Here is a 24,869-nt window from a genome sequence, read left to right on the forward strand (position 1 = left end):
AGTAGGTGACACATTCCTTGGAGGCCAGATCTGCCACCCCTGTGGATCCAGCTGCCCAAGGCAGTTTACTCACCTTGCCTTGCTGACAAAGGCCCAAGGCCCAAAACTCCTGTGGCAATGAATTGATGGGTAAATTTGCCCACCAAGTAAATTTGCACTTGTGGTTCAACATACCATGAACGTTGGGAACCCCTGATTTATGCCAGTCCCAACTATTCCTAGTTTCCCCCCACATCCACTTACCTGGGAGTAAGTGTCATTGAATCCATTGGGGCTTACTTCTGAGTAGACATGTTTGGGTTTGTGTTGTTAGTCACACGCCTGAATTTGCCTTCCAGGATGGAAGCGGCTTCTGCAGTGGGTAGCTTGGTTTTGCATCATGAGTCCCAAAATAAAATATCATTGGTTTTCCTTCAGTAGTCATGCTAAATTAAGGTTACCAGACGTCCCCGTTTCCGGGGGACAGTCCCTGGATTCACACATAAGTCCCCTGACAAAATCCTATCATTCCTACTGAAGTTGAAAAGTGTCCCTGGATTCATTGAAAAAAAATCTGGTAACCTTATGCTAAATGTCTGTTGCTCTGTGAATTGCTATTATGGGATTAATAATGTGCTTTATTAGAGCTACTAAGTATAGCAGTTCAAAAGCACATCAAAAGTGCAAGTAGATAAATAGGTACCTCTCCGGCGGTAAGGTAAACGGCATTTCCGTGTACTGCTCTGGTTCACCAGAAGTGGCTTAGTCACGCTGGCCACATGACCCGGAAGCTGTACGCCGACTCCCTCGGCCAATAAAGCGAGATGAGCGCCGCAATCCCAGAGTCATCCGCGACTGGACCTAATGGTCAGGGGTCCCTTTACCTTTACCTAAATATAAATCAGAATTGAATATGTGAAAATGGGTGCCATGATAGAGTCTGGGAACTGAAGACCACTTCTCTAAGCAGCATCTACACCATGTGTTACATACAACAGTTCTAGAGCTATGTTTGTTGTTCTTCTGTAGCAGTCGCTTGGTCACCTGCAGATAAGGATGGAAGGATCTGTCTTTTCAGTTCCCTCACTTTCTCATTTTCCCAATCTTTCGTCCTCCACATTTGCAGATATACCTATACCTATACCTGAACCTATACCTATGTTGGGGGCAAGAATCCTCGTGAAAATTCACCAGCACTCTTAAGTGTGAATTTCTCCTAAACAAACATGTTTTTGTTATACACACACACACACACACACACACACACACACACACCGCTTGATTGTAAAACCTCAAAGCAGTTTATGAAAGATAAAACAAGAAAATCAAGAAAAATCACAACAATGCTTTAAAGCAAACAAAAGTTAAAACACTAAAACAGGTTTAAATTACCTCAACTTTCTAAACATCTAGGTAGGCTGGTCTTAACAAGAATGTTTCTAGGAGGTGCTGAAAAGAGTTCAGTAATGGTGCTTGCCTAATATCAATAGGCAGGCAGTTCCAAACGATCGAATTCTTTACAAATGCAGAATGGAATTTTTATATGCAGTTTTGACCAATGTACACATTTTTGCAAGGAATTTTACCTTTTACAATGCATCTTTGTATGTTATTTTCCCCACCATCTTCAATTGTATGTACGCAAGTGATAGATTCAGCTTTATATGCTTGCGGCATCAAATTTCTCCTCCATCCCTGCCTGCAGATTTCTCAAATATTAGTGGAACGAACGCAGATGGTCTGACATATGTGTTAAAATATTACATGAATATGGCAAGTTTGGAGCAACAACATTGTCATATTTATTTATTTTAGATGATTTATATACCACAGCAAAGCAAACAGAGAAGAATACCAACAAAATGCAATAAAACCACGATCCTTTAAAGACACAAAGCAGCAATCATGAGTGCTATTTTTCTAGAAAAAAGAGGTGCCAGACCTCACCCTTGTTCTTTTATAATGGCAAGGGTGCCCACCTGAGAGGTGCCGGAACTGAGTTCCAGTGCGTTTCCACTGGAAAAAAGCACCGGCAATCACTAAACAGGAGTTGCTAATGATGGCAGCACGAATCAGGTCTCTTCACCTCCAAAATCCATCTTAAAAAATGCAGGTATCATAAGGACCATAGACTGCAGACGTGAGATTTCAGCTTTTTGTGGTTTGGACACTGCTTTTCCCCAATGTCTGCTTTTCTGTATTTTGGGGTTGTAGACCTGTCAGCACAAAATTCAGAGTAGTGCAATTTTTTCCAAAGATAGCTGCATTTCAATTTGGGTATTCTTTCAGGAAGTCTGAATTAGGTGGCAGCTGTTCAGCAGTGGAATGGACTCCCTCAGAAGGTGCTGGACATGAGGCATTTAAGCAGAGGTTGGATGGCCATCTGTCAGGGATGTTTTAGCTGAGATTCCTGCACTGCAGGGGCCTGGACTAGTTGACCCTATGCTTCTAAGCTGGCATTTAATTTTATGCAATTTCTCCCATGTCACATCTTTATGATCATAAACTGAAAGATGCTTGACAAATTTTCATGAGAACATTATATATAAAAAAGAAATCGCGTGGCAAATGTCTGTGTGCTGAATGTTCACACTTTTGCTCCTTCCAAGATGAACAAAATTCACAAGAGTACGAATGGTTTTTGCAGGCTGCTTCCCCATTCCAGCTTAAATGCATGCAATTCTTTGGGTCAGTATCGCATCTCGTCAGACACCAGCCAGGACCATTTCCCATTATCTCGAAAGCAAACATACGGAGGCACTTCTGGAGCCTGGAGAGTTTTTTTAAAAAATGGTTATTTCCTCCTTCTATTTCTCGTTTTGATTCATGCGAGCTATATTCAGCTTTGCAACCCAGCCTGTTTGATGCCCTCTCTCAACAGAGGATATTCCAGGAATTCACAAGAAGCAATTATAATTGCTTGGTGGGTTCTTTTGTTTCAAACAAGAATAGAATAAAAGGGAAGGAGGAGCCTCCATGAAGGGTGGTGTAAGAGATAAGTTGTGTAAGCAGCATAAATCTAAATGATTTTGCATATCCATCCACACAACCTATTTTATTATCAAAGCCTCTTGGGTGCAGAGAGTTCCATTTGTGAGTGGATGAAAGACGTGAGATCCCTAATCAGGTAGATTTAAACATGAACATGGGGGTTGGGATGAAGGTCTTTTGAACTCTGCCCATTCATAAGAAAATATATTCATAAGAACTCTGCCCATTCTTAAGAACTCTGCCCATTCATAAGAACAACCCACATGCCAAGTCAAACCATTGGGCCCATCTCACTCAATATTGTCTACCCTGACTGTCAGCAGTTCTCCAGGATTTCAGACTAGGGTGTCTCGTAGTCCTACATGGAGATGCCAGAAATCAAACCTGGGACCTTCCATATGCAAGGCATGTGATCTACCATGGAACGATGGCCCTCCCCCTAACTGCCTTGGTCCATCAAGACCAGCCTTTCTCAAACTTGGGTTTCCAGATGTTGTTGGACAATGTTATCAGAACAAGGGAGGCCTAGCTTAAGTCTATGCCCCCTCCGAGGTACCCAGCTAAATGGTTACTAGGTTGCTCTGTCAGAGCAAAGGAAAAAAGGATAAGGCAGACAGGCAAAGAAAAAGCAAAGTGAATTGTTAAGCCTTTGATTGTCTCTTTATTGGTCACAACTAAGGTTCAATCTCCCTGCAAGTGAAGAAAAAGGAATGCTGGGAAAGGTATGCATAGTCTTTTAAAGATGCGCATTTATGTGTGCAGAAGTGGAACATCCCCTACTTTGCAAACATCAGTGTCATGATGGAGAAATGTCAGAAATACATCAGATTCCAAGTGGGGATACAATGGGTCAGACAGGTCAAGGTGTGTCATATTCCATGAGTATTAGAGAATTTACATAGTTTCAGACAGAGTTTTACATAAAGCATTGGCATTGATAACTGATTTCAGGACTTACATTGATATTGATACTGAATTCCCATGTGTTGTTGGACTACCACTCCCAACATCCTTGACTGCTGCCCCTGCTGACTATGGATGATGGGAGTTGTAGTCCAGCAACATGTGGGAACCCAAGGTTGAGAAAGGCTGATCTAGGCTATTGGTTCATCTAGCCCAGTTCTGTTGACATTGACTGACTGTAGACTCTGACAGGCTGTGGTTCTGTGTGTTTCCCCAGCCCTACCTTGAGACACCAGGGGAAAAGAAGTCCTCACCACCAGCATCTCTCCAAAAACAAATAAGGAGGTTTCTGCCAAACCAGAAATAGGATGCTTAGTTTTGACAAACAGTTGAGCGACACCTGAAGGAGATAAATGGGGAAAGGGAAGGAAGAAGAGTGGGATGTTCTGTTTCAGGGGCCAATAAATAGTGGACTGAAACCCTGAAGAGGAATTATCCATCCCTTCTGAATGCAATACACTTCTTGCTCTGTGTCTACAATTTGCATATTCGGTTTGAAGAAAACCCAGAGCAGAAGTCTCCTTAGGCTATTGGAAATGTGCTGCCAGGGAAAATTAAACCCAGTACCATGTAGTGGAAATATAAGACATCCTATCTCAAGCTCGCAGGTATGGTCCAAAGCTAACCTTTCAGAGCCACAATGCTATGAATCGCAAACAGTATTGCTCAAAGCTATAATCCTGCACTGGGGTGACTGTGTGCAGCAGGGGGTTGCTTGATCTGCCTGCAACTCTGTTAAAAGTCAAGCTTTGCCAAGTTGATTGGGCTAATTAGCAGCTGCACAGTTCAGGTAATGCAACAACACTCATGTTTCTACCACCACCATCATCAGGTTTGTTTATTGACATCAAAAGGATAATATTTATATTGGGAGTTAACAGCAGAAATTGCTCTCCCCACTGGCACAGTGTTTGGTCCTCAGCTAGCCCAACATCTGATACATTATCAAACAGTCCTGATAAATCAGTGCCCAGAGTTGCCAGCCAATTGATTCAGCGGAATCTGGAGTGAATTTTCAGACCCCTTCCCAAGGCAAAACGCACCATTTTCTGGGAAGTGAATGGTGGCACTCATCACCCAATGGCTGCTCCACATGTAGCTTCCTCCTCTTCTGAGTGAAGAACAACATTAAGGCAACTGCACTTGTTTTATTTATTATTTGTTTTATTATGCAGTTTTATATTGCCTTTCACTCCGGAGAGGACCAGAGTGATTTAAAGCAAAACAATACATCACAGATCTAGAAAACAGATCTGTAAAGACAAGGCAGAGAAATATCGGTTTTCAATTACAGCAACCAGGGTACTAAGAACCAGTAGTAGTGTCCAGATTATGGAAAGTAATACTACCACATACATCAGTCTTGCCCATTATTATTATTATTATTATTATTATTATTATTATTATTATTACTATTATTTCATTTCTATACCACTTGCATTGCAAAATGGCTTCTAAACCATTTGCAAGTATAAAATCAATTATAAGGTATCCACATATAATTAAAATGCACAATACAACAAAAACATCCTTAATGAAAATATGCAGTAAAACAGGTCCATTAAAGGTATGACTATTAAAACAATTAAAAGAGCAATTGAAACAATTAGATCAGAAAGTTCAGAGGAATGTTTGCCTATTCAGATGCCTCTTCAAGAATCAGCTCCAACCACAATGTTCATCTGTATGCATAAAGGCTTCCAGGACGCTATTGAACCCCACATGATCTGGTTGAAAGCCAGTGAATGAACAGCTGTACATGCATAGGCATCCTTTTTCAGACATTTTGTCAGAATTCACAATACTGAACTAGATGGACCAATTGTCTGAATTCAGTATAAGGCAGTTTCCTATAATCCCAAACAAAAAGCAGAAACAAAGGCTCTTAATTTTTGAGTATGCCAGGATGTCCGCTGTAGTGTTTTCTTTAAATCTCTCCTGCTGATTTGTTTGTTTCTTTAGCTTTAAAAATGAAAAAAATACTGTACTGTCACTGTTTCATGGCCTTTATTGTTCTCTGCTCTGAGACTTCTGAACTGGGGAGTGCACTGTCCATATTTAAAACAAATCAAATACCCTGCACGACAGAAGACATTTTGCCCCAGGAAAGAAAAACCAACTGGGGACCAGATCAATGGTTCAGATCTCTCTGCCCACTGTTTTATATAATAAAAGCTTCCTTTCCAGGCCTTATTGATCATAACTCATGGTGGATTCTTGTAACCCATCATCAACCAATCTATATATTTGCCCGGAATGGAGGACAGCAGATGGGGCAAAGCAGGGGAGAAACATCAATGGCTACAGACATCGCATCACTGAGCACATCTGTGCCCACTGCTAAGCAACACTCACTTTGTCCGACAAGAAAAGCATTCTCCACCCTATGGCAGTCATATTTTCTTTCTCTCTCCACTAAAGCCAGGTGTCTGCTGAGAATTTATCTTCAGTAAACAACAATTTTGTCTCTTGCATTTATAGACGAGTCGGACCATTTCCTTTTACACAGTGCTTTAGTGCTTTTTTAGTTTCAACATATTGCATAACCATCCATCTTGGGAGGGAAATAAATCTGCCTTATATAACATTTGAAGAAGTACATGGACATGAACTGCAGCAAACAGAATTAAAATAGGCAGGATATTTATAAAAATCAGCTATGGTCCTTAATTTGTAAATAAGAAATAATCCACATGCTATTGTCTTAATGAAGAAAGGGTAATGAAGGCTCAATGTGCCTGTACTGACTTCTCCATTTCAACAGCTGCTACAAGCAGCTGTGCTTGAAGAGGCTTCTTGTAGTTACTACCTCACTTTCTGCTTCTAATAAGGACACATATATGCACACACACTTTAAAAGCGGGGGAACTCCCCCCTTGTAGCAGTTCCTAGCTTTTCCTTGCTACGATAAAGACATTATTGCACCTAGCTACATATTGTTATGAATTGGGGGGTAGGAGGTATGGCCAAGACCCTCCTAACACCTTGGCTCCTTTCTCAGTATTGGAACAGCCAGGACAGCTTCCTGGTGAGGTAATTGATCATTAAGGGAACAAAGGAATGGGCTCTGTGCAAGATGACAAATGGGTACAGCCGCCTCCCCCAACTCATGGGTAGTTGCAAAGACAAAGCCAGAGTTGAAAGCAGAGAGTTGGAGTGATGTGAGCTAGAAACAGAGCAGGAAGCTGGGAACTGAGAGAGACAGAGCAATGTTTGATTTCTGTTTGAATCTAAGGCTGCAGCTGGGGGGGGGGCAAAGCCCTCTTGTGGTGTTAATGCTGTGAACCCCTCCATCATAGGCTCAGGTATATATGTGTGTTTTCTTGATTTGATTGTTTTATCTTTTTGTAAGCCATGTGGAGTTGTTGTTGTTTTTTTGTTTTGTTTTGTTTTGTTTACAATCAGGCAGTATATAAATTTTATGAAATAATAAATAAGATGACTGAGCCCTTTTGTAGCAGCAGCACCGGGTACAGCCTGATTATTAACATCACCTATGCTGCAAGATGACTTAAGGGGGGGGCAGCCTTCTCCAGTAATCTGCTTCTGCAAGAGTGGGTAGGGCCATGGGCTGGGTGGCAGCTGCCCTCCCCCCCCCCCCCATAAACAAAACTACTTAACTGAAAGTAGAAATTGTGGGAAGATTTTGACAGATTTTTCTGAGCTCTTGGAGTCAAAAGAAAGTAATTTTAAACAATTGTTGTTGAGACATTTCATTCCAAGTCTGCTAGACAGAGCCAAACAGAGGGTGATGACAGTTGGGTGTCCTGACACACATACACCCCACAACATAAATCCTGCTACACCCATGGGGTAGGGCACTGGTCCTGGAGGCTCATCTGATACGAGTGCTTCTGGGGCTGTTCCTATGTTCCCTGCCCCTTCACATTCCAAATTCTCACCCCCATCAGGCAGGAATCTGACTCCTGGTCCCTGACACTAGCAAGCTCTCCATTTAAACTTGGATCAGCTCCTCCGAAGTTTTTACTGGAACCCGGAGCATGGCAAATGCACTGACATTTATTTATTTTTTGACATTTTTCATCCAGCTTTTTAAAACGAACCCATTTCTTTCTGCACCCCGATGCTCATTCCTTTTGTTGCAGAAATTCTGGACCTACGTCTGTCCAGATTTATGTCTCCCCCCCCACCCCCACCACCTCCAATATGTCTTCCGTTAATCAAATGCAAATTTGCGGAGCTGGTGATTTAGCATGCAACTGCTAGGGGATGGCAATGGGGGAATAAATATCGTTTAGCAAAATAAATTTGAAAAAGCAGTGTAGCATTTTGTTCGGCCATTTGTGAAATAGTTTTCTTTGTCACCAAAGATGTGAAGGATGCAGGGGGAGATGGGGGTGGCTGGTCACAGTGCAGAACTTGCTGGTAAATGAGATGTGTGTTTCTGGCAGGGGGAGAGTTTGGGACCTGGTGAAATGCTGTGTTGGCTGCAGTGTGTAAACACTCCCTGCGCTCCTCCCTAGGCTGGAAGGGGTCTAGTTTAACCTCCGGTTTGCTGCTAAAACTGAATGATGCATGTCGAAAAAGTGTGTCACCAACATGAAAAGTTTGGAAAGCTGTGGGTTAAGGCTGATGTCTGCTGCTTCCATTAACTCATTACTGTTGTGAGATTTGGTAGGTGAACTAAGAGTTTGTATGGACCCTGAGTAAGAAACCAGACGCTGAGAGGGAGTGTGTGTCAGAAGGAAAATGAATTGACATTGATTTATAAATATTAATACCTTTGTATTAGTGTAACATGTTTATATGTACAGTGGTGCCTCGCAAGATGAAATTAATCCGTTCCGCGAGTCTCTTCGTCTAGCGGTTTTTTCGTCTTGCGAAGCAAGCCCATTGACGGCTTAGCGGATTAGCGCTATTAGCGGCTTAGCAGCTTTTAGCGGCTTTTAGCGGCTTATTGGCTTATCGGATCAGCTGATAAGCGGCTTAGCGGCTTAGAAAAAGGGGGGGAGGGGAAAAAAACCCCGCAGGAACTCGCAAGACATTTTCGTCTTGCGAAGCAAGCCCATAGGGAAATTTGTTTTGCGAAGCGCCTCCAAAACGGAAAACCCTTTCGTCTAGCGGGTTTTCTGTCTTGCGAGGCGTTCGTCTTGCGGGGCACCACTGTACCGGTAACTGTGTGTCTTTATAATATTTTGTTTAAGTTGCCTGCTGTGGCTTCAGTTTTTTGTACACTGCTTAAAGACATTTTAAAGATATTAAGAGGTATAGAAATTAAACAAGTTGTTGTTGTTGTTATTTCTAACTTGGGTGGGCCTGACAGATCCTGGTGGATCAGAAATGGATTGTATCCACAGTTAGTCAGGAAATACTACAAGTTATTATTATGCATAGACTCTCTTTGGACGCTTTCTGTCGTCTTTCTGTATGAAATTATTTTTTTAAATGATTTTTTTCTGCTGATCATACTTCTACTCACCTGTCAAAATGTGCCCATTGATGTGCCAAATTACCCATTCAGACTCATCACCCTTACTATGTAACCAGCATTACAAATGTTAAATTAAAAAAAAGTTAAATAGGGGGGGGGGGGAGAAAGGGTTTGCAGCTCTGCGGTTGCACATTGTGCTCTGCTGTAGCTGAAGGATGCTATTGCATTGTTCAGGGCCGTTTTACCCATACGTACTGGGGTGCAGGGCACCCAGGCATCAGGCTCAAGGGCACCAGGCCAAGAGTCTGGGGCTCGAGAGTTGAGTCCGGGGAAGAGCCCGTCCATCGGTTGGAGAGCCGCAGCAGGCTCTTCTGCTGCAAGCAGCTCTGTGTCGCAAGTTCAGGGGCGACCGAGCCAGCGAGACGCTGAGGCAGCTGGCTGGCTCCACCCTCCTGCACACCTGGGACTGGGCAACCTGGGGGAAGGGCCGGGTGGATCTTTGCACCCTGGCACTGCATATACTTAAGAGAGCCCTGGCCGTGTTCTGTATGAAGAGCAAGTCTGTCCATGAAGGGGGAAATGTGCCTGAGGATTTACTCCACTAATAACTTGTTTGCCCAATTTATGAGGACTTAAGAGCAGCCTTGTTCAAAGATTTAAATCACTCAGCTGACGGATCGATTGAACACTTGATTAACTTCTTATTAGGAGACAGTTTCCCATTACATTTCTGAAATGGTGACCTGTTTTGCCTTTAGAGCAGACATTTTAAGGATACAATTTCAGCATACACTCTGCCGCTGTTCTGAGTACCAGTTTGAAAGGTCTGTAGGGCTGTATTTGGTCCTCCTGACTTGGCTTCCCACAGTTGGCAAGAGCATGAAAGGATGCATACCGAGGATGCTGCAGTTATGTGCCCACAACCTGTTCCACAGAACACAACCAGGAAACGTTGTGTGGAGTGTGGATTGGAACCCAGCTTGCAAAAGACTATCCCTCTTAACTACTATCGTCACGCTGGCTCTCATTTCATATACGGTGAGACAGGGCAAGGGAACACTTTTCAGCTCCTGGGAGCCACTTGCCACCACTAGCCAAGGGTGAAAGTTGGTAAAGCAATGAGTTTTTCCTTTGTAGACCAGGTTAGTTCCTACACACATTCAGAAACCCCTCTCTATCCTCCATCCAGACAAGCAAGATTTACAGGCAATCTCCATTTTAGGCACAACTGATATGTGTGCAATCGCGCGCACAGGATCGAACCCGGAAGTGACCCGGAAATGTCATAAAAGACATCACTCAAAGGGGTGGGGACAGAACTTTCAATTATATGCGATTTCATGCAAGCGCACTATGACCCAGAACACAACCCCCCCATGCAGGGCCTTCTCGGTGGTGGTGCCCACCCTGTGGAATGCCCTCCCACCAGATGTCAAAGAAATAAACAACTATCTGACTTTTAGAAGACACCTGAAGGTAGCCCTGTTTAGGGAAGTTTTTAATGTCTGATGTTTTATCATGTTTTTAATATTCTGTTGGGAGCCACCCAGAGTGGCTGGAGAAACCCAGCCCCAGATAGGCAGGGTATAAATATAGTATTACTATTATTATTACTATTATTATTATTACTATTATCATCATCATCATCATCATCAGGCTTGCCTGTATTATCAGAGTTCAAGGGCACAATCCAGCCAGGCAAAATCACTCGAGGTGCAAAGGAGAACTAATGAGGCATGTATTCTGGTGAGAAGGGATATTGCTGGGAATCAGATATGAACTGGGGTGGTTGCCAAGGGTCTGGAGCCCCACATTTGAAACCCTGTCTGAGATTCCACTGCCTTCACCACGCCGCTTCGCCAGCTCCCGTCTTGCCACCTTAGTTCATTCCTCCCTCCCTTTGTTCTTTGCATCATCACAGGTCTGGCAGTGTGGTGGAAGCATGGAGGTGCTGCCTTGCTCCCGAGTCGCCCACATCGAGCGCACCAAGAAACCTTACAACAACGACATTGACTACTATGCAAAGCGCAACGCACTGCGTGCTGCTGAAGTCTGGATGGATGACTTCAAGTCGCATGTTTACATGGCGTGGAACATACCAATGACGGTAAGGGCAGGCCGAGAAGGCTCTCAAAGAGACATTGCAGAGTTGTTGACGGTTGCTGGTATACACACACACACACACACAAACACAAACACATATCCTGGAAGTTGCAGTTTGATGAGGGACCTGAGAATATTCAGTCTTCTCTGCACAACATCCTTGCATCTGTTGCCCTTTAATTGCCATAACCGCTGCCCCCTTGTTGAGGATCACTTGGGCCATGTTGAACTAGAACTAGCTCCTTTTAAACATGAACTTTCCAAGCTCTGGTTCCCATGTTGCTGGACTGCAGCCTCCCTGATCATTGGCCTTGCTGGCTGGGGCTGATTGGTGTACAATCCAAGGAAACCTGCAGCAGTGTGGAACATTTGGTGTATCTGGCGTGTCAGGTAAAATGTGAAGCGGCTCTTATGCAGTGGTGAAGAAAAGGAACTCTGTACATGCTCAGAATGCCATCCCCCCATATAGGGTATGATGATTTACCATACCCTCCTTCCCTGGGAGAAGAGGAGAGATGGTTTAGCCAGAATGTGGTTGAGCATGTGGGCAGTTTTGCCCAATAGGCAGAGACTGAAGCTAGCTCTGCCCCACACTCTTCCCTCTTCTTCTGTTGGCAACCACCACCCTTCTCTTTGCAGTGTGGGCATTGCTAGTGGCCCTTTCTTTGGGGACTGAGTAGGAGTCTTTGAGGGAGTCATTGGTTGGTTTTGGGTCTCCTCTTTTTTGTCTTCTCCACACTGTTGGACATCACCTGTGTGGCCGGAGGGCCATTGCGTGGCGAGTCTCCCCCCCAGTGGAAATAATGACACAATGCAGGTTAATGGGCTAAATAAGGCCACAACTTTATCGGTTACAGATGATGAGCAGTATTGGTTTAGGCATTGGTTCTAACAGACTATATCCAACTTCAGCCCATCCGCTTGAAGTCCAGGAAGGGTTAACCACCAGTAGGGGGAGTCCTGCTGATGCACAACAACTAGGAACTCCCCCGGGGTCACTGATAGGGGGCGTGCCTTAGGCCCTCCCCTCCCTAGGCTTCAGACAGGGCCACGCGCACCCGGAATCCTTTTTCAGACTACCCTTTATTATGCAGGGCAGGTGATGGCGCTACCTCCCCTCTTCCATCTACAGAACAATACCAATGCCTAACCCCCAAGGACATGGGTGGTACTGTGGGTTAAACCACAGAGCCTAGGACTTGCCAATCAGAAGGTCGGCAGTTCGAATCCCCACAACGGGGTGAGCTCCTGTTGGTCGGTCCCTGTTCCTGCCAACCTAGCAGTTCGAAAGCACCTCAAAGTGCAAGTAGATAAATAGGTACCGCTCCGGCGGGAGGGTAAACGGCATTTCCGTGCGCTGCTCTGGTTTGCCAGAAGTGGCTTAGTCATGCTGGCCACATGACCTGGAAGCTGTACGCCGGCTCCCTTGGCCAGTAAAGCGAGATGAGAGCCACAACCCCAGAGACGGCAACGACTGGACCTAATGGTCATGGGACCCTTTAACTTTAACCCCCATTACCAAGAAAGTTGTGATGATTTGCTATGAGGTAGGCAAAAACCAAGTGGCTGGTGCCAATTTGTCAAGTGGAAAAATTCCTACCAGGCCCCTCAAAAGCGACCAACCAAGGTCCATAGCAAGGACAAGGAAACGAAAACCTTATAGGGCGGGAGGTGGGAAAAGTAGGAACAGCTGGCAGGGGAGGAAGAGGGAGATCCCAGGCTGCATCCTGCCTTAAATAGTGCAGGCCATGCCCCCAGAGCCAGCTGATTGGCTGGCCAGGGGATGACACGGCCAGGAATCCCCCCAATCACACGGGGCTGGCCTCCAGCCGCCGCGCACATGGTGGGGCTGTGAAGCCCGTAACTCCACCTCCTCTGAAGGGCCGAAGTGGCTTTCCTTAATCTGGCTCAATTGACATTTTGTCCAGGCAGGTGAACAGGTTTAAGTAAGGCCTATGTTAATATATGAGGCAATTGGGGTTGGGTTGGCCATGCACATTGGGGTGAAGGTTGGCCAATGGAGCCACGCTGTGCATGTCTGAGGCATACCAGTGGCGGGAATCTAAACAAATATTGCTATTTACAGTGTGTGTCTGTAAACTTGCCCAGTAGATGGGTGTGCTGGTCCCAAGGGTTAATCGTGCAACTAGGTCTGAGTCCAATCCGAGGTCGAGGGTGCGGTATGGAGGCTGTCTGTCGAAGCTGAAGTGGAGTCCAAGGCAGGGAGTCGGGTGAGGTCAGGAACTCTGGCAGAAGAGCAGGACAGGGTGCAGGCAGGAACAGGCTAGCAACAATGTTGCTCCTGCAACCTGGGGCTGGCTGGCTTTTATCTGCCCCGAGGCATAGGGCGGCCCCGGTCCACAGGTGACTCGCCTCTCCTGGCCTGGAGGCGAGCACTCCTCCTGCGGGAATTTAGTTCTCTCCGCCGTTCTGCCCTGAGCCTCTGCAGCTCAGGAGGGGCTGGAGGGTTACCAGACCCAAAGGCAACCTCAGCCTCCCCTGACGGGGCTGAGAGTGGAGCACTTGCAGGCAATGGGTCCTCCATCACCTCAGGAGCCAGAGCAGACTCAGCTGGTGCCTGCACCTGAGGATCCAGCACATGTGAGGACCCTTCAGGCTCAAGCCCCAGCTGGTTCTGGAGGCGGGGACTCCTGTGCAGGCTGGGATCCCTCAGGTTCAGCCTCCGAGTCCAAATCCCAGGCCATCACACCATCCCCCCTCCCAGCCCCCCCCAACCGAGGGACCGGACCAGGCTTGCTGGGGTACGTCACATGGAAATCACGGAGGCAGACAGGCATGTGGATGTTGGCCGCTGGTTCCCAGGAACGATCCTCAGGCCCATACCCCTTCCAGTCAATGAGATATTGGAGCTTCCCCCTGCAGTATGCACTCCACCTCGTACTCGGGCTCCCCCTGAACCAAAACTGGCTGTGGTCGTGGTCGGTTTGGGTGGAACTCGTCGGGCAGGGCCACCGGACTCAGTAGGGACCAGTGGAATACCAGGTGAACCTTCAGGGTTGAGGGTAACCAGAGACGGAATGCCACAAGCACTCCTCCTGGGACAGACTGAATCCCCATTCCCTTTATTGCTATTCCCCTGCCCAGGTGTGTATTACTTGGTTAATTTGCCAATCCCCTAGTCTGTTATATTTTAATAAATATAATCTGTTTACCCATAACATTTTTTTATCGTGAGTCTTCTTTCTCGTGTGATGGCAATATCATTTTCCCTCCGTTGTCCTTTCTGATTCAGCATACAGGTACCAAGGCAAGGTTTGCATCGAAACTAGGTTTGAGATGTTTACAAATGGCCCTTGCGGCAAGCACTTAAGTGTGATGAAAACCTTCAGTCTTTGCTTCTCTTCCATTACTTTCATATGATCATTTTCTCCAATGAGCTATAAAGCAGGCCTTTAGGGAAAGAAAAATAAAGGCGCATTGCTTTATCAGACATAAACCAGCCTTCCAGAAAAGAAAATGGTTTTTAAACATCACAAAAATAACCACCATTTCCTTTCCTTTGGAACACAACTGCTTTGCAACGGTGGATTCACAGTGGCTTTTAAATTGTCTATTGATCCGTCTATCACTCCCTCTAATATTGAATTCAGGTGCTGAGCGCTGACAAAAAATAGCCCAAATGGGGGCAGTGAAAAACAAGAGGCAGGTTCTGTATCAGCGTACTTGGGGGACCCTAAAGTACAAAAAAATACCCCAAGTCTTTAATACTATGTTCACACACACACAAATATTAACTTTTTAGCATATAAATTCCAACAATCATTTAACATAACTTCTTATCTTATACAATATTTTTAGACTTCTGTCAACAACCTCTGAAGATTTCCCGTTCTTTATCACTTGTTCTGCATTTCTTAATTTCTCTATTACTTTTAATTGTCCTTAACTAATAATTCTTTTCAAAGTCTTTCTTGTAATACTTCACAAAGTCCTTCTTACAGAACTTCTTGCAGTCCTACTAGCGTAGTTACTTTATTACTATGTTCAGTAGCCAAATGTGTTGAGGATCAGCTGGAAAAGAAAACTGAAAAATATGAGGGAATGGGAGACAGATTGATTGATTGATTGATTGATTGATTGATTGATTGAGTAGCCCTTCATCCGAAGGGCAGTTCACAGCATAAAACTACAAAATTAAAGCACATTATTATTAGTGGAAATTATTCAAAGTGACATAAGGCACAATAGAGATACTGAAACAAATTATGACAAACACCATCAATAACAACCTAAAGAAACCCCTACACAAGTGAAAAACAAGTCTCAAATACTTTAAAATTGTTCAACTATCCATTGATCCTCAAGCAGGGGGTGAATTGAGGCATGGAGGTTATGAGTAATTTGGAAAAAGAGTGAGCAATACTTTGGCCTCAGATATGTGAAAGACCAGAGGGTGGTCTTTCCTTCCACACTACCTCTTGGTAGTTTCACCTCCCTCAGAAGTTTGTGAGGGGGTGGCCTAGAAAAGGACATTATCTGTGGCAGCTCCTAGGTTGTGGGGCTCCCCTGCCTCTCACACCTGAGACAGATGTATTTTTTCAGGCTCCACTCTATTGCTTTGACTGTAATTTGTTTTACGCTATTTTTAATACTGAACTTTTTAAATTGCTGTAACCTGCCCAAACACCTTATGATAGAGGACATAATATTATGTATTTTCTGTTTTTTTATATTGTGATTTTATGTTGTGAAGCAACCTGAGATCTACAGGTGTAGGGTATAGGGCAGTATACAATTTTAATTAATTAATTCTGGCACAACAACAACAACAACAACAAATAAATGATGGGGCAAATGGAGATATTGGACTAGGAAGGGCTGAAACCCTCCCTCCCAAGTATCTCCTTTCCCCTTTGTGATGCTTCATGATTCTTTCAATGTGCAGAACCTCCAAGACACACCTGGGGCGAATCTACACTGGTCGGTTATAACGTTAAAAATGCGTTATAAAAATGTGACACCAGAGGGCGCTGCAGAGCAACCTGTTGACAATGGGAAATTGCACTGAGAGCTATATAGTATAACTTTTTAAAAATAGCCTTTAACAGCGTTTTTACAAAGCAATGTAGATCTAGCCCTAGAGCCCCTCATCCAGGGTTTCCCCCATTCATTGCAATGGAGGGGGTATTACGATGCATAGAGTTCAAAAAGAGCTGCTCTCTCCACTAAAATGAATCGAGGGAGCATGATCTCACATGGGAACGCCATATGCTCACTGGAGCATACATATGCAGGTATATACATGTGTTTTTTGAACTCAGTACAAATCTGTTTACAAGGCATTCTTTTAACAAGCTGGCATCTTTCCTTCGCCTAATTCTGTACAGCTTTGCCTGCTTGTTTCTTGCCTGCAGACAGTAAATTGAATGCTGTGGTAGCCAAACTTTGACATTCTCCTTCTCCACCCCCCACTTCTGATCATCTTCTTTTCTGTTACCAAAGGTTCATTAATATTTATTCCCTGTTCTCAAGGACAGTTGTAGACTGAGTAGCTACTTACACGGCAAGAGAGGGTTGGGGGGGGGGAGTTTGAGAGAGAGAGAGACAAGGAGAAATCTGCTTGTAAACAAACTGAACAATGAGCATTTTTGAAATAATGAAATTGACTGGAAAATGACCTAATAGGATTTCTGTGTTTATATGCTCCTGTTGGCCTGTGGGTTTTTTTGTTTTGCAGAACCCCGGAGTTGACTTCGGGGATGTTTCCGAAAGAATTGCTTTGCGGCAACGTCTTCAGTGCCGAAGTTTTAAGTGGTACTTGGAGAATGTCTACCCTGAGATGAGAATTTACAACAATACCATCACTTATGGGGAGGTAATGTATGGTGCTAAATGTCTGTCACATCTCTCCATTACTGTTCCATTTCCCCAGTTCAGGAGGGCTTTTGTGCTGTAATGTGGACCAAAGACAGATGTTGTTTCAGCAGTGAAGCTCTTCTAAGATCTAGAGGTTTCGCCCTTTCAGGGCTCTCAGCCAGGTCTTGATTTGGGCAGGTGCTTGTATGTGTGTTCCCTTCCTCCTGACTAGTCCCATGCATAATAATAATAATAACAATAATTTTTTATTTATACCCCACCCTCCCCAGCCAGAGCCAGGCTCAGGGTGGCTAACACCAGTAAAATTACAATAAAAAATAAAATAAATAAAAAACCAATTTAAAATACAGGTTAAAATTTAATTTAAAATGCAGCCTCGTTTTAATAGTAGCCCATAGATCTAAACCATAAGGGGAGGGAAACATAAGGGTCAGACTGAGTCCAAACCAAAGGCCAGGCGGAACAGCTCTGTCTTGCAGGCCCTGTGGAAAGATGTCAAGTCCCGCAGGGCCCTGGTCTCTTGTGACAGAGTGTTCCACCAAGTTGCCAATGGCTACTAAAGTTAATGGGTTGCATAACATGGTTTGCTAAGTTAGCCCCCATCTGCACTAAACATTTAAATCTGCATTGTCTCGCTTTAAATAGCCATGGGTTTCCCCGTAAGAATCCTGTTCCTCTCATAATTTTCAGAGTGGTTTAGCAATCAATCCTTCTTTTCGGAGTATGAAAAATGCTGCCCGCTCTTTCTCTAAGCGAGGCTCTCAGGTATCTTCCTCCAAGCCTCTTCATAGGCAGAAGAGGTCCTTAAAGGGCCCAGTGGTGGAGCAAGCCAATCGGGAACCTGGGGCGGTGTTCGTGCCTGTGTCCGGGGCAGGGCCAGCCACCCACAGGGCGGGGCAAGCCAGGGCAGGACTGTTAAGTACTGAAGTTCTCACCCTGGGCCAGCAGGGGGATACTGTAGATAGTTCAGGTCCACATATGCAAATAAGGGATCGAAAGTGACGTTCAGTGATTGGATAGTTACAGAAAATGGTTACTGTTGCGTTGTAGTGGAGCTCTATATAAGCAGGCTGGCTGAACCCTTCAGTTCAGTTCTGTTCTGGCCTGTGAATAAACAAGAGCTGTTTGAAGAATCGCTGTGTTGTCTGATATGTTCACCCACAACTTAACAAGGACGTTCTGCAGGGCCTTCGAGGAGTCTGCCTGTCTCTTCCCACTCAGCTGCCCTACAGCTGAGGGGGAGGTAGAGGGCAGACTGTTTGGGACAGCGTGGAGCCTGTGGGCACCCAAGCCACCACATCACTCCCAGGAGAGATGTGTTGCTCGGACTTCCGGGTTAGCGCGAACGGCTAATGGCGGATTCCCTCCGAGCTCCGGAGGGAATCGGCTCTACTGAGGACGGGTCTTGCCGTGCCGGCGACACGAGGACCCTCAGAAACCGCAGGCGCGGAAGCCTGCGGACTTGGTGACTCGGTGGGCACCTTAAGCGCCCTCCCCAACCCACGAAGAGCCTTTTTAAAGGCTGCGGAGAGGGTACGGAGAGTGGCGTGGTGCTGAGAGTAGACCGCTATCTCAGTGGAGTGAAGCCGCAAGCCATGGCCGGAGAGCGCTGACTTTCTTCCCAAAATTTGGACTGGATAACAAAGGACCCGTGAGTAGTGGAATTTGGATTTTTAAAATTTTATCCTGTGAATTCGGCACGATCGGGGGATGTGTTAAAGGGAAGTCCGCACCCCCTCTACTTATAGACGATTTAAAGCAAGGAACGGAGAATTAAGGCGGAATGAACACTGTTTTGATGATTTAAAAGTTTTTCACAAATTTGATAGAAGAAGATTTTGTGCTGGAGAGAAAGGGAATTTTGGAACTTTGTGTGTAATCCCCCCCAAAAAACCCGGGAGTGTCCTATTTGGGTGCCGGAGGAAGAAGTGAAAGGAGTTTGACAGCTGTCAAAGAAGCTGTCAAACGGGCGGACAAAGTAAAGAATTTTGTTATTTAACATCTCTTGGAATTAAAGCTGATACATTTGGACTGAGGCGATTGGAAACAAAGTATTGATAATAACAAAGTAACAGATTATTGGAAAAGGACTACTAAATAACTGAAAGCCCCCTAGGGGGAATTAGTGACATTACAATGGCTGCAGAGGGAAAATTACTGGCGGAGATAGAAAAAATGTTCTTTCTCGTGGGAATCCTGCAGGAGCAGAGTATGGCTTTGAGTAAAGTTTTTATGACCTTGAATTCTGAAACAAACAACTCTGCTGAATGCACAAAGGAGACGCATGATAAAAACTCTGCAGCTGAGCAGGAAGAGATGCCTTTGGAATTGACAGAGAAGAAAGAAGGAGTTCAGACACTACAAGTGGAAAATATCAACCAGGAATCTGCATTGTTAGAGTATGAGCAAGAAGACCTTTGGATTACAAACCTGCGAAAGATGAGAAAGAAGAAGAGAGAAGTCCCTGGAGTACTTGGAATATTAAATCTAAAAAGAATAAAGCAACATGATTGGGACTTTCCTCTTGAGTATGGAAAACTAGATGGTCTTTCGCAGCAAACACTCTTTAACATTCTGGATGAAAGAAAATATGATGTGACTCTGACTGAACTCCTTCGGGGTCTTAGGACCAACAAAGAGGACTACCAACATAGTTGGCAGAGAGGGACTGACAGAGAATCAGACGCCTCGGACGTGAGGAATCCGGGCTAAGAACTATTTTTTGTTTGTTTGTTTTGTTTTGTTTTTGACATTTGTCTGGGAAGGGACAGAAACTGGGGCGGGGGGGGAGAGAGAATAGAACTATAAAATGTTTTGTTTTGTTTTACTTGATCAATGTGACCTATAATTAATATAATAAAGGGAAAATTTGTGGAGGGGAAGTTAGATCGACCTTAAAAAAAAAAAGAAATTAATGATTATAAGAGAATTGGATAAGTTGAATATAGATAAACAAAAAGAATTTAATTTTTAAAAACAATATGAATATCTTTAAGAGGTTAGGTAAGAACTTGCTGAATTAATTTTGGAACTGGGATGTAAGAGGAGGGGGTGGGGGGAAGTCAATGAAAGTGGGTAAAGAAAATTAGGGTATGTAATTGTATTTGTGTGTTTGTGTGTTCTTGTCTTTGTGTGTGTGTTTGTTGTTATAAAATGTAAAAACCCAATAAAAATTATTTTTTTTAAAAAAAAAAGAGATGTGTTGCTCGGGCACGCTGCCGCAGTGAGCGCCACCCACTATTTTGTCACCCTCCTCAGTGGTGACACCCGGAGTGGCCTGCCCCCACTGTCCCCCCTTCCTCTGCCCCTGAATGGGCCTACCTGAGAACCTTGCAGTATCTGATAAGAAAGAACCAGGGATCACCTCTCCCAGGAGGGGAGGAAAGAGTGTTTAAAAAGCTGAGCAGGGATGCAAGTAGGACAATATTTCAAATCCCATATTGCAGGTGGAACAGGGTGGCAAGGCAGAGATTGAAATTGTTTCCTTAAGGCAGGCTCATGAGCTTGTGTCAGATTTGGATCAGAGATGTTCTGTCAGTAGAGCATGAGACTCTTCATCTCAGGATTGTGGGTTCAAGCGCCATGTTGGGTAAAAGATTCCTGCATCACCGGGTGTTAGATTAGATGACCCTTGTGGCCCCCTTCCAACTCTATGAAATTCTATGTAATCTATGTACTGGTTTGGACTATATCACAGGTAGTAAGATTTCAGAATAAATTACGAATGAATTTCTCATTGCTGGGCCACAGCTTTGTGGCTTATTTGACAATCTCCAGTCTCCAGACTGAGACTCCAGAGGCTGAAGGAACTAAATATGTTGAGGTGGACATAAAACATATTGAAAGGGTTGTAAAAATATATTTCCTCCCAACTGAAGTCACTTTTTTTTTAAGGATGAGTTGTAAAATGCCTGTCGTCGCCTTATACCTGGGTAGCACGCTTGTCGTAAACTGACTCTGCTACCGCTTAACAGTTGGCATTCTTTAATTGGCAGCAGCTTGGGAAGGCAGGTTGGGTGGCCTTGTGGCATGCTGTGCTGTCAGACAATATTTATATTGTAGCTCAGCGCAGAAGGGGATGGAAAGCTTCAAGGATGCTCACAGCCATGGCTTTCCCGAGAAAAAGTTTTTTAAAGGTGAGGAAACTGGTTAGGAGACCCTGGTTCCCCCCCACAGAACTCCAATTTCCACAGTTTCCTGGAAGAGGCAATAATAATAATAATAATAATAATAATAATAATAATAATAATAATAATTTATTTATACCCCACTCATCTGGTTGGGTTTCCCCAGCCACTCTGGGAGGCTTCCAACAAAGTATTAAAATACAGTGGTCTGTTAAACATTAGAAGCTTCCCTAAACAGGGCTGCCTTCAGATGTCTTCTATAAGTCTGGTAGTTGTTCTTCTCTTTGACATCTGGTGGGAGGGCGTTCCACAGGGCGGGTGCCACTTATTGCTTGATGCCAGGGTACCTCTCCATAGCTGAACATAGACCCCATCTGCACTGTACATTTGAAGAAGTATTGTATCACTTTAAATAGCCGTGGCTTCTTCACAAAGCCTTCTGGGAAGCGTAGTTTATTAAGGTTGTTGAGAGAACCTCTAGCCAACTCCCAGAGCAACAATTCCCAAAGTTCCCTGAGAAGAGGGATTGATTGTAAAACCACTCTGGGAATTGTTGCCCTGTGAGGGGGAACTGGGGTCTCTCAGCACTGTGGGCACTAGTAGACAGTCAAATAGGAATGTGTTTAGTCCTCTTTTAAAGTCATCCAAGTTGGTGGCCACCCCTGCCTTTTGTGGGAGCAAGTTCCAAGTTTGTGCCCATCACCACATCAAAGGCAAGTGTCCTTTAGGCACTGCTTGCGGGCTTCCTAGAAGCATGTGGTTGTCCATGATGGCAAACAAGATGCTGGACCAGGTGAATCATTGGTCTGACCCAGCAAGTCTCCTCTGACATTCCTCTGTAGAGGGATCTCGTGCTTATCTTTAGGTGGCAATCAGGGAGTGTGATGGATTTCATCCAATAGATGGGATCCAGATTTCTCATCAGGGTTATTCAGAGTAAGATTGGGACTGGGCTGTTTACGATGTGTATTCCTAATTCATCATCTTTCATGTCGTACTCCACAAATAAATGTCTAGTCCAAGTCATCAGAATATGTGTGTTCTGCCTGTAAGGACAATTCATGTCTGCTTTCACAGAAGAACAAGTTGGCTATGCAGCCCCTAACTGATACGCAAAAGAAGGATTAATGGGGTGTCAGGAGAAGTGAATGAGTGTGTTTTTCTTCCTTCAGAGAGACTCCCTGGTAGTTAGCATCCTATTTACTTTGCTTAAAAACAAGTTTGAGCTGCTCCAGAACAGGGAAGGGCTGTGGCTCAGTGGTAGAACATCTGTCTTGCCCTCAGAAGGTTCTAGGTTCAACCCCTGACATCCCCAGCCAGGAAACTCTGCTTCTCAATGTATTGCAAGCTTTTTGTGGAGATTTGTGAGACTATATAAGACAGCTGGGAGATGTAGGTGCTCGAACCAGGACCTGCCCCCTGTCCTCCACTAAGGCTTTGGGTTAGAGAATTCCCCTACACCGAGGCCAACCTATATGGCCAACACCGCCAGATAAGTGTTGGTTGGTAACCACTGAGACTGGTAAGGCCAGGAGCTCAACAGTAGGTGGAGCCAGAACCCATGAGATGTGGAGCCAACTAATGGTAGTTCTAGCCCCATGCTCCTCCTTGTTCTGTTCTAGAATAGAAGGACAGCGTTGAGACCAAAGAGGAAGCAGCTGACAGGCATTCCCAGCCCCTGGATTGGTTTTAAGTGAGAAGGCAGGCAGGAGAGCTGGCTGAAGGCACAATGTGGTTGGTGGACCAGTACCCCATTTGCTCAAATGAAGCAGCATTCACTGCTCCAGATTTTGTTGCACTTCAACTCCCATCACCCTATTCTGGCCAGGGTTGGTGAGTGTTGGAATCCATCATCACCTGGAAGTTCCCCATCCCAGAGCTAGGATCATATAAGACATCCATCAGAACATCACAATATTGGTTAAATTTCTCTTTTCCCCTCCCTCCTACCCTGATGTTGATTTCAGGTTCGCAACAGCAAAGCCAGTGGCTTCTGTTTGGACCAGGGTGCAGAAGATGATGACAAAGCCATTCTCTACCCGTGTCACGGCATGTCCTCCCAGGTAGATGAGATCATATGTTATTACATTTCTTCCATGGCAAATTTGATTTTGTTTGCATTTTAAGGAGAAACTACCTTCTTCAACCGATACCTGAACCGAAACACCGCTGTCCTTTGCAGTTTGCATGCCCCCAAATTTTGCATGGAGGCAGAGCTCAGCTATTGTGGCTAGTAGCTGTTGATAGCTTTATCCTCCATGAGTTTGTCCAACCCTCTTTTAATGCCATCCAAGTTGCCTCCTGTGGGAGTGAGTTCCACAGTTTAATTATTTTTCTTTTGTCTGCCCTGAATCCTCCAACATTCAGCTTCATTGAATGCCCACGAGTTCTCATGTTATGAGGGGGGAACACCCTTAATGTTATTAAAGAAGTGGCCCGCCAAACCCCAATCTTTGCTGAGTGGTAAAAAGGTAAAGGGACCCCTGACTATTAGGTCCAGTCGTGGCCAACTCTGGGGTTGCGGCACTCATCTCGCTTTATTGGCCAAGGGAGCCGGTGTACAGCTTCTGGGTCATGTGGCCAGCATGACTAAGCGATTTCTGGCAAACCAGAGCAGCGCATGGAAATGCCGTTTACCTTCCCCCTGGACCGGTACCTATTTATCTACTTGCACTTTGATGTGCTTTTGAACTGCTAGGTTGGCAGGAGCAGGGACCGAGCAACGGGAGCTCACCCCGTCATGGGGATTCGAACCGCCGACCTTCTGATCAGCAAGTCCTAGGCTCTGTGGTTTAACCCACAGCGCCACCCCAATCTCTGCTGAGTGGTAGCAAGACATAAAAATGCATGTTATTGGGGGGGGGGGTGGCATACAAATATGTGTATATCATCATCATCAAAACTTTTATTGGCATCACATACAAACATCCAAAACAAATCAATGCAGAATTACCACTTCCCCGGTGGCCCGAAACATTTGCTAAAAGAAAGGAGGCAGAGCAGTCTATTGTCACATCGCTAGGTCTCCAGGGAGATCAGACGTCTGCAGTGTATTTCGAGGACAAAAAACCAAATAGAGCTATTTAGCCACTAACTTGGTGAGCTCCTGATCATTCCCCAGTAATAGAAAATATATGACCTCCAACTCTGGTTTCCATTTGGGGATAGAGAGTTGATCTAGAAATTGCTGGAGGAGATCAGCATACAGTTTACAATTGAGAACCATATGTGTAAGGGTTTCCACCAGGTGGTCTTCACATGGGCGAGTTCTTTCTCCTTCAACCCTGCCTGAGAACCTTCCCCAAAGGAGGTTGGATGGATTTGAATTAAACCTGGCCAGCAAAAATGCCCTTCTTTCTTGAGGGTTAAGCAGAAATTCAAGGTAATTGTGGTTAGTTTCATGTGCCCAAGAAAGTTGAAAATAAAGAGGGGAACATGTGTACATGTCAGGGACTGAACTGAGGGGGACAAGACTG

At 44.8% G+C, this 24,869-nt stretch overlaps 1 protein-coding gene across 2 annotated transcripts in view; it reads left to right on the forward strand.

Moving 5' to 3' along the window:
• The window catches only part of GALNT9 (polypeptide N-acetylgalactosaminyltransferase 9), a 186,007-nt gene that overhangs the window by 145,142 nt on the left and 15,996 nt on the right, over window positions 1–24,869 (forward strand). For both annotated transcript variants that reach the window (XM_081842695.1, XM_081842696.1), the window contains 3 exons: window positions 11,247–11,432; window positions 17,127–17,264; window positions 23,361–23,456. In XM_081842695.1, the coding sequence (XP_081698821.1) occupies window positions 11,247–11,432; window positions 17,127–17,264; window positions 23,361–23,456 (420 nt within the window). The remainder of the gene's footprint in view (window positions 1–11,246; window positions 11,433–17,126; window positions 17,265–23,360; window positions 23,457–24,869) is intronic.

Source organism: Podarcis erhardii (assembly GCF_964252035.2).
Source record: "Podarcis erhardii genome assembly, chromosome: 15".
Classification (NCBI taxonomy): Eukaryota; Metazoa; Chordata; class Lepidosauria; order Squamata; family Lacertidae; genus Podarcis; species Podarcis erhardii.